Source organism: Sturnira hondurensis, unplaced genomic scaffold (genome assembly GCF_014824575.4).
Source record: "Sturnira hondurensis isolate 20B ecotype Veracruz unplaced genomic scaffold, ASM1482457v3 Scaffold0006413, whole genome shotgun sequence".
Classification (NCBI taxonomy): Eukaryota; Metazoa; Chordata; class Mammalia; order Chiroptera; family Phyllostomidae; genus Sturnira; species Sturnira hondurensis.
The window spans coordinates 29,506,838-29,521,239 of NW_028079044.1; the positions used below are offsets into that span (position 1 = coordinate 29,506,838).

The 14,402-nt window shown below is 44.6% G+C and overlaps 1 protein-coding gene and 1 non-coding gene across 3 annotated transcripts in view; one reads left to right on the forward strand and one right to left on the reverse strand.

The window, feature by feature from the left end:
• Positions 1–14,368, reverse strand: part of DPYS (dihydropyrimidinase) — a 72,087-nt gene extending 57,719 nt beyond the window's left edge. For both annotated transcript variants that reach the window (XM_037048372.1, XM_037048371.1), the window contains exon 1: positions 13,785–14,368. In XM_037048372.1, the coding sequence (XP_036904267.1) occupies positions 13,785–14,276 (492 nt within the window). In that variant the 5' untranslated portion in view covers positions 14,277–14,368. The remainder of the gene's footprint in view (positions 1–13,784) is intronic.
• LOC118988998 (U6 spliceosomal RNA) lies at positions 3,202–3,307 on the forward strand. The gene has a single exon (XR_005066902.1). It is a non-coding gene; the product is annotated as a U6 spliceosomal RNA (small nuclear RNA).
• Positions 14,369–14,402: the final 34 nt, after the last annotated feature.

A 14,402-nucleotide genomic window follows, 5' to 3' on the forward strand; every position in this document is an offset into this window, starting at 1 on the left:
CCTCTTAAAAGGGGTGCTTGTTTAAATACCCAGTTCTGGGCTAAGCATCTTATACTCATTAGCTCATTTAATTCAGCCTTGCTACATTCGGAGAGGTAGGGACTGCTATCCTGTTTTACAGTTGAGAATACTGAGGCTCAGAGATGTCAAATGACTCTCCGAGGTCACACAGTTGGTAAGTTCTTATTGCTAACAAGGAAGAAGATTCAACTTTGAGCCAGAGGTCTTACGTTGAGGTTGCTCTGGGCGTCGCCCCATGCAGACCACCCACCCCCTTCTCCAATCTTCCACTTGGTGTGATCTGCTTTCTGGCCTGGGGCCCCAAGCCATTAAAGGAATCATTATTTGGACAGAGGCAGAGGTTGGCAAAATCAATGAACCATTTAAGAAACCAAAGCTGTACAAAACAAACCTCATCATCAGACCCTGAAATGCAATTTTATTAAGCTCATATGATGTGCAGTGACAATTGCTAACGAAGTAACATCCCTCTAAAAGATTTATAAGGAAGGGCCCATACTAGTGCTTCTTCGCCTTCACACAGCTATTTCCCACGGGAGAGTCAGCCTGGTCCAGCAAAGCGGCTGGTTGGAACACCACAGGCCCAGGCCACCTCAGACATTTTCAGTACTCTTCCATTTCTTTTAACATCAGATGCTTTTGGTTCACTTCACAAAACGTCCCTCCGGCTTTGCCTAGCATTTGAAGAATGAAGAGCGTTTGGAGAGAAGTGGTAAAGGGGGACAGTGGCTTTCAAATTTCTACATAAAGCCTAATGGTTTCCTTTGTCTTCACTGCTGATTGACGTCACTCCCCTTTTACGTGTAGTTCGCTAAACAAAATACATTTACCTTTTCTAATCTGGGCTCATAAATCAATTCTTTCAGCGCCTAATTACCTCGGCTGTTCTCCCTTGAAAGCCTTCCAGTTTATCTGAAAGCTTCTTTTGCTGGGAAGAGGGCATGTGCCGTCTCAGGTGCAAATGTGAGGGCATATAAATCGAGATCAGCTCTAACTAATGGTGGGGTCGTGATTTCACACAACACAAGACTGTATTTTGGAATGCATTTGATTGTACAGCACGACTGAACGCATCCCAAGCAGTTTCTTCCTTTTTATGATGTCATTGAATTTTCATTTCTAAGTTCATCCTGAAACAAGTGACTTTATTTTACTAAAATCCATCACAGAACTTGCTCAACCCTGGTAAAGGGAAAAGGAATCCAACAGTGAGTGTACTTGAGCTCTGGGGAGAAAAACCCTGGCTGCATTTCCAGCTTTCTCAGAGGCACTGAGACTTATAAAAACAGGCTTCATGACCCCAATTTACGTTTCAGTGCCAGAAGTGCACTCAGCGTTGTAAAGACGTGGTCTCTCCATGCTCATCTCCTGTCTCCCCAAGTTTCAAATATTAATCATGCCACCATCCATCCAACTGTGCACGAACCAGACTTAAAAGTCCCCCTTGAACTTTACTTCTCCTTTCCCTACATCCCCAGATCCAACGCATCAGCCACCTTCCCACCCCAGGCTGCCACCTACATATTCTGTGAGTCTCTTTGCTTCCTGCATTGCTGCCTCCCCGCCCAGTGCCACCTTCATGCTCTGACTAGACCAGCGGCCTCTGCAATGTCACCCTGTCCCCAGCCATGCTTGCCACTTCCAATCTTTCACTGACTTCCCTTTGCTCTTAGGATGAAGGGAGAAAGCAATTATTATATGTCCCATAAGGTCTCTGCATGATCTGAGCTTCAGATATGTCCTCAGCTGTGTATTGAATCCCTCCCCTCCCGTCCCATTCCTCCCACTCCAGTGACACTGACCCTCTGTCTCTTGGGAGCCCTCTGAGGTCCTCTCTGATCGATGCCACTCGTGCCCTTCCCTCCCCAGTACCTCCTCTCTCAGTCCAGTGAAGCTTAACTCAGGCATCTTCTAGGGAACATTTGTATCACCCCCCAGGAATCTCGATGCAGCTTCATCTCTGTGCCCTGCGCCCACTGCAGAGCCTGCTACACGAATAGTCTTTAGATCTTTAAGGGAGAAAGAAAGGGGGGACCAATGAATTTCCCCCAAAGCTATGAGTAGGAATAACTATGATGGTTCCCTGTCCAATAGCAGAATGGAGAAGCAGTGTAATTGCCTGTTAATTTGAGATTTCATTTGTCAAAAACATTGCCAGCCCTGGCCTGGATGCTTCTATGAAAATGTTAGCAGGGAATACAGACTCTAAGCACATTTGAAAGCAGAATGCTTAGTCTTCTCCAAAGCCCGTTACCTAACCAGTGCCAGTGAAGACTTTTAAGACAACAGAACTATACTCTATTTCTTTGTCCATGTCTCAAGTAATTTTCTACTTTTAAAAAAGGTTATATTTTGTCTTATTTTAAGCTAATTGTTAAGGTCTTTGCTTTTATCTCTGAATAGATCCTTGGGGTTCAGGAACACGTGACCGTCACCAGAACATGCGGTTTCCCTTTCAGATAAATAAAACATGAGTGAAATATTCAAGTGTCTTCCCTCAGTTTGTTACTTGACATGAAGAGAGGAGCCCGCAGTCGTGAGGAGTCGACTTGGGGTGATGGCCGAAGCTCGCTTAGTGAAACAACCCGCTCAGGAACACAATTTGGTGGTGCAAGCATTATGACTGGCGACTTCACGCCAGACCTCAAATACTCACTCCAAAAAGTCACAATCACAGTCACAGTTAAGGCCGCAAGTCCAAAAGTCTCTCGTCTATAATGCATCATTAGCACCAGGATGCATTGGAGCCCCACGGCCTCTAGTTGTCGCTGCTGAGCACCAAGGCCATCGTTTCCATCTCCATCACCCCAACTACAATGCCGGACGCTTAGTGGGTTTCCAAGAAATCTTTGTCGACTGGGTTAATATAACCTAACCATCAACTTGAAATGTTCTTAGTTTAGGGTTATTCTGATTTAGACGGCAGTGACAGGGTCCGGAATATGCCACTGTGTCATAAAAACCGTCCTGAGCTGAAGGAATTTAGAATAGGCTCCCCCACCCTACCCCCTGCAAACTCCCTTGTTTGCCTAAAAGCAGAGCCTCCGGAAGGAATCCAAAGGAATCCGGTTGCATCAGTCCCTTACAAGAAGGGTCACCACTGGGGAGACTGATGCGTCACCTGAGAGGAGAAGCTTGCACCACCCCTCAAAAGCCTTTGTCACAAAACTATCATATCTCATGCTCACTTCAGCAGCACCTGTACTAAAACTGGAACATACAGGGAAGATGAGCATGGCCCCTGTACAAGGATGGCATGCAAATTCACGAAGTATTCCATGTTTTAAAGGTTAAAAAAACCGATCGTATGTCCCACCTAGTTCCTAAAGGCCTATTTGACTTTTCTAAAGGTCATTTGTTTCCCGATGAGTGAGTGCCTTTCTCCTCCTCCCTTTCCCCTGTGAAGTCAGTGTGTAAGTCTCAAATTCTCACTGCCTCCTTGAGTCATATTTTTGTGAACTTGCATGTATCTGAATTTTATTTAATTTTTATTTTTTCAAGATTTTATTTATTTATTTTTAGGCAGAGGGGAAGGGAAGAAGAGAGGGAGAGAAACATCAATGTGTGGTTGCCTCTCGTGCACCCCCTACTGGGTACCTGGCCCCCAACCCAGGCATGTGCCCTGACTAGGAATAGAACCAGGAACCCTCAGTCCATTGAGCCACACCAGCCACGGCAGGAGTAACTGAATTGTAAAAATCTCTCTTTTCTCTTTCTAATCTGTCTTTTGTTAGTTTAATTTGCTAACACGGATAACTAAACTTAAAAGTTTGTGGGAAAAGTTTTTCCTCCCAAACTGTAGCTTTGTGAAAACCTTGATTTTTATTTACACTATTTTGTTAAATACTGAAAACACCCAGTCCGGGAGACTGAAGGAGACAACCCGTGGTGGAATTGAAAACCCGTGAACTTCAGCAGGGGTGCTGAAAGAAGGCAAGGCCTAGATTCTGTAAAGTTCAGTGAAATAATTCCTAACTACAATGCCCTCTATAAGGCCAAAGCCCTATTTAACATCCGGTAGTTTCAAGTTAACATTTGAGATGGTTTTTTTTCCTTCCTCTAATGAATAGTGCAAAGGTTAACTTGTAATCAATAAAGAGGCATCCAAGGAAATCATAGAATTAGAAAGTCAGACCATTCTGGCTGGCATATCAAGAGCCTTCACAGCTCAGCCCCACCAGCAATTAAAGAAATGCTTGCTTAAAAGCATTAAGAAGTTCTATGTTTTTTCTATTAAATTTGCATTGATTTTTTTCAAGTTAATATTCACAGGCAGCTAGGATGCAGAGAAATGAGAATTATAATGTATTGCTCGTGGGAGCAGAAATTAAAGAGTGATCTGGATGATTGTATTAAGCTCCTTGAGGATGTATCTCATATGCCCTGGCCCAGTCATTTCACTCTGAGGGGTCATTTCTAAGTCAACCATCAAGAATCTGCGTAATGATTTACATGTTGTTATACACAAGCAAAGACAGCCCCCCTCCCCCAAACTGGAAGCCACCCAAATGTCCAATACTGAAAAGAAGAGAGTGAAGCTGTTCATAGTTTGGGAAACAGGATATAAAATAGTAAGGGGCTTGGAGGGAAGGATGAGTTTGGTTTGGAACATGCTGAGCTTGAGGTGCTTCTGGGACATGAAGTTGTGGTATCTTCAGAAAGGCAGACATGAGAGCCTGATCCATGGGTGGTAATGAGACTGGAGAAAAAGGTGTGAGGCTCAGACTCCACTCAGAAAGGATAATGAGGTCACGGAAATCACGTTCCTCAATGGCAGTTAAGGTCATGGGGCCATGGTTAATGAACAAGGCTGACTTTAAAAAGTGTGCACAATTGAGTAGAAGAAAAAAATGTTTACATGCACCCCCCAAAAAAGAAAAAATCTAAAAGCATAGGAAGCAAAATGTTGGAATTATAGGTGATTTAAATCTTTTTCTTTGTACTCTTTGCCTTTTTTAAAACAGCAGTTTATTCGTCCAATTAATACATATTGAGCAACTATAATGCTCCAGAATTTTCCCAAGGGCTGGAGGATGAGTACATATGGTTCTAGTTAGTTTTAAAAACATTTTTAATTGAAGTTGTTTATCAATGCTTCATTGCACAAGTAAGGAAATGAGGATAGCCCTGAGAGAGGAAGTTGACTAGCTCAAGTTCAAACGGCCAGCCTACAAAGCCTCTGACGCCCAGCCTGGAGCCCCAGCCAGCCACAGAAAAAGGGACTTGGTTAAGCAGCCACGTTTTGTGAGCACGGCTTTTCCACAAGGCGAGGAAGCTCTATAAATACAACCGTAAATGTGTGCTTAATCACAGACCTTCCTCTGCCTTATTATAAGTGATCATCTTGATGGCATTTTACCAAAAAGTTTCAGAGCAAGGTATAATTTTCTTTCTTCACAACTTAGAGGACTTTTTGTCCTTTACAAAAGGAGTGATCTGTGTGTATTCCCAATTAAAAAAAAAAAAAGATTCTCCCTCCAGCTATTGGTGCTGCCAGGTTTTAACACAAGTCACCCACTCCAAGCTGCGTGTTACTCTAAATATAAATACATAAATTTGAAAGTGGGCTGAGCTTTTGTAATTCAATCTTTTACTATAAGATATAGTAGAAACAAAGTCATAATTTTTCCTAGTTTACCTAATTAACAGTATCCTCTTGAACAAAAAATCCCATTGTCTTTCCTCACAGATATTAAATTATTAAAAGGCCACCAGATATTTAGTATAGACCAGCACACTAAAATATTATTTCTTTAAAGCAGAACATTACTTTCACTAGTTATAGCAGACAGAGAGCTTTTACATTTAATTAAATAAATTGATTATAGGCTTTAAACCAACATCTGACATAAATTAGATTTTCAAAATATGTAACCTTGGGTTGACATATATTTCATTTTTAAAATTGGGCCCCCTTCATAACCTAGTAATCAATAAATAGAATGCCATTCATAGTATCCCTCCTACTTGTCAGATATTATAAATGATCAGCCTGGTGGATGCAGAAAGCGAACGTCTATTGATCTGTTGGTCTAGCCTCTGGGGGCTCATCTCCTGAAAGCAGCACTGAATGAAAAAGGGCTTCTCCAGAAAGGAACCTGAGCAGAAATTCCTACCTGGGCAGGTCTTGGCGGGGAGTCTCTGGTAAAAGGTTTATCTTTGCCTTAAGCAAGCCCCATCCATTGTTTCTGTGCTTCTAGATTCACATGCCTTGAAATAAGCATAACCACCCTCAACAGAGCACGTAATCTTGATAAATATCCTGTGACTCAGTGCCCGCCTTGCTTTCTCTCACCTTCATGTAGTATATGTCTTATGTTCCCTTCTTAATCTCAAATGCATAAAGGGAACTGCAAAATTGTCACTTCTGAAGCATTTGAGGTCTTGCTTCCTGGCTATGGTCATCAGTCACTTTGGCTCAAATCGGCTCATAAAAATTCGCTACCGGTTTGCACATTCCTTATGTCGACGTTTACTTGGAGTGGCCCCGGAACCCTGAGGAAGCCCACCAGGACAACAGTGTGGGGCTAGGTACAAGCTCCACATGCTGGGTACAAGCAAAGGCTCCGCGTGTGCCGCCAGCTCCCTGCTTCACAGTGGGTGAACTTCACAGTGGGTGAACTTCACAGTGGGTGAACTTCACAGTGGGGGCAGGGCAGTCTTCTCTCCAAACCCCAGGCCTCCTTACTTTAAGGAATAGGTCCACGACTTATTTGAGCTGTTCTTAGAAAATCCATGAGGATAAAGGTTGAGCTAACTCAGGGAAAGGGAAAAAAATGAGTTGCTGCTTTTAATTTCTGCTTTGTAATTCGATTGCGTACTGAGAGTCTAAATAAATCCTTCCTGCTTCAATGAGAGGTACCTCTCTTTTGCTCCAAAAGAGAAAGGACACTTGCTTTCCAAACCCAGATACGCTAGGGGGTGACGATCGCTTTTGCAGATCCCTGAATCTGGCGTGGCAGCCATGGGTGTTACGAGGTGTCCAGTGTGATAACTGATCCTGGAGAAGCCAGCACGAGCCCCAGGGAGAAAAGGGCAGGGCGCCCTGGGATGGGTGCACCCTGAGAGAGGGATGGGGCCTGTGCCTCGGACAGCTTCCGGTAAGCTCTCTCTGAGCCTGGCTTGGGCGTTCAGAGGTGACTAAGCACTTTAGCGGGGTTGCCTGAGGAAAAACTTCCTCCAGGGCGCGAAGCAAACTTCCACCCAGGATGTCTGTAGGGACACCCACTACATTTGGCTCGTCCCGAGATGTGCCTGTAAAGGTTGGCTTTCCCTAGAAATGTGTCCACTCTCCAGATCCCAACGGAAAAACTGAAGTTAGCTCAGGGAATCACATCTGTGAGGGTGACAAGCCCTGGGACAATCAGCCTCCCACTAATACTAAGATGGCCAGAATGAGGATCCTTTGACAGTTCTAAATTAATCTTTTGCATGCACAATTAGAAAAAGCCGGCTATAAATTTAGGCAGAATGAATGGATAACATATTTCATTGGTCTCCTGAAGCTTCAAAAAGAGGATGTGGATAAGTGGATCGACCTCTGATGTCATTTAGGTGTCAACCCAATTCTTTTGGGTGTTAAATATGGCTGCCCGTGCCCTTTCTGGTGAGGCTCAGGTGCTTGGGTGAGGTCCTGCAAAGCTAATGGTTGCCTCTTCAATCTGCAGTCAGGGCAAGCACATGACTGGGTTGTAGGTTCCATCCCCGGTTGGTGGGCTTGCAATGCGTCTCTCATATTGATGTTTCTCTTTTTCTCTTTCTCCCCCACTTCCCCTTTCTCTGAAAGTAAATAAATAATAAAATCTAAAAATGCTGTCATTTTAAAATAAGAAAGATCATTTGAAACTCGACTAGTCAAGGAAATGTGGATCGTAAGTGCCTCCCAAAGAAAATTTGAATCCAACTGTTCTTTATAAACTAGTGGGTTTTTCTGATGGGTAAAAGGTCTCCGTTTGTGCCTGTCATACATTATGTTGCAAACGGAAGATGACTTTCTACCTCAGTGGTATTGTTAAAATTAGTTTAAAGGCAAGAGTTTTATAAGAATTGGGTATCCTAAAATTCTCAGAAATAGGGAACCTAACTTAAATGCTTTCCAAGTTCATGTGATGTAAGATTAATCTTCAGTGAACAAAAGCTAGTTTAAGTGTGTTGGTTTATATAACACAGACATGTTTTTATTTTACTCAGGCCTACAAAAATAATCATTAACGGCCGAACATTTGGGCTTATGTAACGTGTTTGTGGCTGAAAGAGCCTATGTCTCTGTAGGTTACACAATAGCTCCATGAATCTGCCAGCCTACGGAATGTTAGCCGCATGCTTTTCAGTTTTTACTAGATATTGAGGACTTAAGGGTTAAAATATCAAAATACGTAGGAATACCTTTACAGTGTTCCACAAGGGCCCCTGGGACACCTCAAAAATTTTGCTTCTTGTGTTAAATTGCATGGGGAGCATTGTAAAATAAGTGATGAAAAACTTCATGGTTGTACATTAAATAATGATCAGGGCTATGAGAAACCCCTGAGGGTAGCTTGGTTTTGCTCTGCTCCTGGCAACACCCATTTTTTTTTTTTTTTGCATTCCCTCATGCATCATAATGCATTTAAGCAGGACTTAAATTAGATGAAGGAAGTACGGGCTGACACTCTAGGAAGGAGACATCATACCCTGTTGCCAAGGTTTGATAAAGTCACTTCAAGGAAAAGCCAAGTTGGTAACTGCTTCCTTTCACAGCTGACTCCCAGGAGACAAAGACTTTAAAGATTACTGACTGTCACCTGGAGGTTTTTCTCATTTAAAGGACACTCTCCACTCTTGATGGAAGGAACCTCATCAGTGCCTAACCATGAATGCACGTCTATCCCTCTCTCTGACACTCGCCTCCACCTACAACAGATACCAAAGACTCTGATAGGATGAGAAGCCACTGACATCAGAGGTGGCCAGCTCTCCCAAGACTTGGACGGAGACTGTATGCCTTTCAATTGATACTTAGACTCAGAAACCAACTGTTTGTTTTTACCTTTCTACTAATGACATGAGTCATAATAATAGTTATACTTGTTCATTGGGTTTTTTTATATAGTCTCACATTTGTGATTACTGAATACATATAAGATAACTTGTTAATGCTCTTTTTATGGCCTCTGTAAATGTCATACTAGATGCAAACTGCAGAAAAGTGAGACAGAAGGCAAAACTTGAATCATGATAGTTCACAGGGTAGAAATAACTCACGGTGTTTTTGCAATTAAGGCCATAAGACATAACTACCTTTCACTTACCTTCCTGTTCCTTTTTTTTTTTAATTTTGGAAAATTTGGCCTCACTCACATCCCATGGTTATGGTATTAATCCATCCCCAGTGGTCCACCTTTTCAACAAAACAACTCAGTTGAGACTTCCTACGTGTGAGTCTTCCTACAGCTGTGAGACCACACTACCCAACCAAAAGGCTGGTTATCAATGCATCCTTAAGATAGGTGTATTACCACAAGAAGGGACTGCGAGCAAAAAGGGGTTCTATGGGAAGTCACCTCACAGGGTGAGCTGCTCATAAATTCCTAACCGGGCAGGTCGTGGGGGGCAGTCACGCCCAGGCATCTAACTTCCTAAGTTAAAGGCTTTTCTCTGCCTTAAGCCAGCCCTCTCCATGTTTGTGCGCATGTAGGTTAACACACCTTTGAAATAAGCATCACCACCCCGCAAAAAGGAAGAACCGTTAACTATTCTGCAATCCAACCCCTGTCTTGCTTTCTCCTACCTTCATGTAATCTTCATTATGTTCCTTCCCTAATCTCAAATGCAGAAGAGAAACTGCAAAACTGTCATCCTCTGGAGAATTTGAGATCTTGCTTCCTGGCAACTGTCATCAGTTTGGCTCAATTGAACTCTTATAAAAAACAGTCTATAGATTTGGATGCTTCTTATATCGACAGCATGAAATATCATTTTTATCTTATCGCTTTCTGTATTTAAGGTGCCCATCTCTGTGCCCTACAGATGATGTGGCTACAAATGCATGTAGAAATGCCNTCCTAACCAGGCAGGTCGTGGGGGGCAGTCACGCCCAGGCATCTAACTTCCTAAGTTAAAGGCTTTTCTCTGCCTTAAGCCAGCCCTCTCCATGTTTGTGCGCATGTAGGTTAACACACCTTTGAAATAAGCATCACCACCCCGCAAAAAGGAAGAACTGTTAACTATTCTGCAATCCAACCCCTGCCTTGCTTTCTCCTACCTTCATGTAATCTTCATTATGTCCCTTCTTCCCTAATCTCAAATGCAGAAGAGAAACTGCAAAACTGTCATCCTCTGGAGAATTTGAGATCTTGCTTCCTGGCAACTGTCATCAGTTTGGCTCAATTGAACTCTTATAAAAAACAGTCTATAGATTTGGATGCTTCTTATATCGACAGCATGAAATATCATTTTTATCTTATCGCTTTCTGTATTTAAGGTGCCCATCTCTGTGCCCTACAGATGATGTGGCTACAAATGCATGTAGAAATGCCTCACAAACCTAATCCCTGCAATGTCCATTTTGATAACCTTAACTGCCTTTACACTGGGAAAGTGAAGGGCTACTGTATTTCTTGACAATGACTTTGTTCTATTTTTGAGAAAAGCCATCTTACGTTAGCACACAACTTGTACAGGGTTTCAGCCATCATTTACCACTCTGGTAAATCAAAACACCAGATCTATTTCAATGGGCATACTGGAAAGGAAGAGAGACTAGAAGGGAAGACCTCTAGTGACGACAGGTGTCCTGAATTTGAAGAGCTGAGCCACTTAAGTTTCTCAACTGCAAAAATTAAGTAATGGCCCCTGGGATTGCTGGAAGATAACGCACAGCTTGCCGCAGTGCCTGGTACAGAGTTAGTGCTTCATAAAAGAAATGTTACTTAACAGTGTTAATAAGACGTTTTCAAGTTTAATATATATAATAAAACCAGCATTTGCAGAAGACTTATTTGTCCCTCTTTCCCCAAGTCAGAAACCCCAACAACACTGGCCAGGAAATTACTGCAAAGACCCTAGAAAAAGAGGACAAAATAACTCCATCGCGCCTTCCCTTCAGAGCATGGGCCGACACTCTAATGCTCCTGTTTGCCTGTATGTGACCATCTGGTTCCCTTTGAGGGAGCCTCAACTCTTCCTAGGGGTGGGGTTGATTACCTCCCGGGGTCCAACCAACCACTTTTGGAGTAGGCTTCTGTTGCTTAGCCCCTTTGCACGTACACTTTAAAATTTAACGTGAATTCGGTATTTGCTAAATCATTGACCTTAACAACACTGACTACCTTGTTTTCTGCATAAGATCCTAAGCTTGGAAAGAACATGTTTTTGTCAAATGTTTTGACAACCTGTAAGTATACAAATTAGCTGGCCAGAATTAGCTGGCCCTAAGTTCTTCCAGATGTTGGCAACAGACCATGTAGCATGTCACAATGACCTGCCTTCTCAGGACGGAGCTGTAAATCTGTCTGTGCTGCGAATCCCAGAGTGGCCAAGGAACAGGTGGAAACTAAGAGTCACCTCCTAGGACCTTGGGGCACACATAGATCATCTTGAGAAAAGGATTCCAACCCTTCTACATGGCTGCTTTCTCTAGAATCCTGATGAGAGAAAGGGAATGATGAGGGAAAATGATGCTAGTGGGCCTGGCCAACCCATGGGGCTTCTAGCTGGCAAATGGGGGTGTTCATGAAATACTTTGCCCTCAACAAAGCACTTTGTTAATTATGAGTCTATGATAACAAAAAGCATTTGTACTATAACTGAAAACAGCTTACAAAAGTTTGTATACAGGCACACACACACACACACAGACACAATACAATCTCAGCTATGTAAAATAAAGTATATTAAAAAGCATAAAGGCAACATGCTAAAATATCAGTTGTCAGGTGGGACACTGTATGCAACATTATTCTTCTTTCTACTTTCCTGTTATTTTTCCATTTTTTTAAAGAATTTATTTATTTATCTTTAGAGGGGAAGGGAAGGAGAGAAATATCAATGTATGGTTGCCTCTCGTGAGTCCCCTGCAGGGAACTGGCCTGCAACCCAGGCATGTGCCCTGACTGGGAATCGAACCACGATTGTGTGGTTCTCAGGCCCGAGCTCAATCCACTGAGCTACACCAGCCAGGGCATCCAATTTTTAATAATTGTATTGCTTTGATGTCTGAACATTTCACATAAAATTTAAAAATATGTTAATTAAGATTTAGCAAATTTCAGTTTTTGGCAAAAGGGAAAAAATGAACATTCCATTTTCAAAATAAATACCCATCTATCTTACAAAAGACCTTGACCATTGCCCTGATGGTGAAATTTGGCAGTTAGTAACTTGGAGGAGGACTTTCAAAGGTTGGTGTGAGCAACCTGCCCCAGACCCCTTTTTCTGGGTCAAATCATTCTCTTTTTTTTCTGTTAAATATTCTGGTCAGTCATAGATGTTTAGGGAATGTGGAAGAAGGAGATATAAGGAGAATAAAACTGTTAGAAACCATCAGGGTAAACAAACTATGGTCAAAACTACTTTTAGAGGCTGAACTGCCCATACTTGGAATAAGTAGCTGTGAGTGTTTCGCACATGAGGCTTGGGAAAATCTCAAGTACATCCTTGAGTGAAGAGCTTAGGCCTTAAGGGTGTCAATTCTTTCAGTTCCCTCACTGCAGCCAAAAACACCAACCTCAAGGAGGGTGAGGGCTTGGCTTTAGGGGAAGTGCAAAGTGGAGTTTTAAATACACGTTCCAGTACGGCTGCCCTAACTCATCTCCTGACCCTGCTTACAGGAGCCTTGGGGAAATGTTCAAGGTTCTTTTCGTTCACCTGAGCCTTTCCAGGGGTGTCCAACCTTTTGGCGTCTCTGGGCCACACTGGAAGAAGTTGTGTTGGGCCACACATTAAATACATGGCAACACGTAATCACACACACACAAGATCTGATAATGTTTTAGGTAAATTTACAATTTTGTGTTGGGCTCATTCACAGCTACCCTGAGCCGCACGCGGCCGGCAGGCCACATGTTGGACATCCCTGCAAGTCTGGGCTCTTCTGTCTAGAGAAACCCAAGCTCTCTCACAGGAGATCAGTGACCGGCCCCTCCTGTCTCATCAGCAGAGCGGCACGTGCCCAAGCAGGAACCTGAGGCTGTGTTTAAGGGCAGGAAGAGGCGAAGAGCAAGGGAGAGAAGAGATGGATGCTGAGGGAATGGCATCTGGAATACTTCTCTTGGAAACACGTGTCCTGGTTGTAATTTTTCTACTAGAGGGTGGAGGCAAATACGGTGGACACGCTGGCACTAGCCCACCCCACTGCCCACCACCCACCACGTACTGCTAACTCCGAGTCAAGGCAGGAACTACTAGATGAAAGTAGTTTCCGTTTGGTTCTGGCAGAAAACCGAGGGTGAGGGGGAATGTCTGGGAGTGCCAGCTGAACACGTGACAGAATGCTTGTGGGTTGCCATACAACAGCGGGGAAAATGGGGGCCAGGAGGATAGAGGGAGAGAAACGAGGGCAAGGGAACGACTGCCTCAAGCTTGTGTAGCAAGGTGGGCTGATACCACCGGGAAGCGGACCCCAGAAGAGCGAGCTCAGCGTGGGGAACCTGAACCCCAGCCCAGCACCAGCTCGGTGGCCGCTGTGCAGGCGCAGGGTGGCTCTGCTCTGCACCCCGGGGCGGCCGGAGAGGGGCCCCAGGGCTCCCCCGGGCGTCGGGGTAAGGGAGCAGCAGGGTGGGTACCTTGGTGCCCTGGTAGAAGTCGTCCACGGACCTCGTGCCCATGAAGGGGCACTGCATGTGAGTGTGCGTGTCGATGCCACCGGGCAGGACGAGCTTGCCCGCGGCGTCCAGCACCCGCAGCCCGGCCGTCGCTCCCCTGGGCGGCAGCAGGTCGCGCCCGAGCGCCCGCACCACGCCGTCCTCTACCAGCACGTCGGCCTCCAGCGAGAGGTCGTCGTTGACCACGCGGCCCCCGCGGATCAGGAGCCTCGAGGGAGCTGCCATGGCAGGGGGGCGAGCTGGGGGTCGGCCTGCTTCAAGACACCCAGAGACGGTCCGAAAGCTCCAGCTCCCTCCCGCTGCAAACCGCAGGCAAGTATGGAGTCCCCGCCCGGGGCCGGCTATTAAATCACCCGACCTCCGGACGCCGGCTCCACCCCCGGGACTGCTGGGCTGGCGTCCAGAGCACACAGGCTCAGCTCTGACCCAAAACGCTTCTGTGTCGCCTTGCATGTCGCTTTATGGTGGACATCTGGCCATTGCAAGGGAGAGATCTTGGAGTTTTAAAAGTGAATCGCACGCTGGGGAACGAAATCCACCTCACTGGCTGTGTGTCTGCACCAACACGCACCCAAGGGG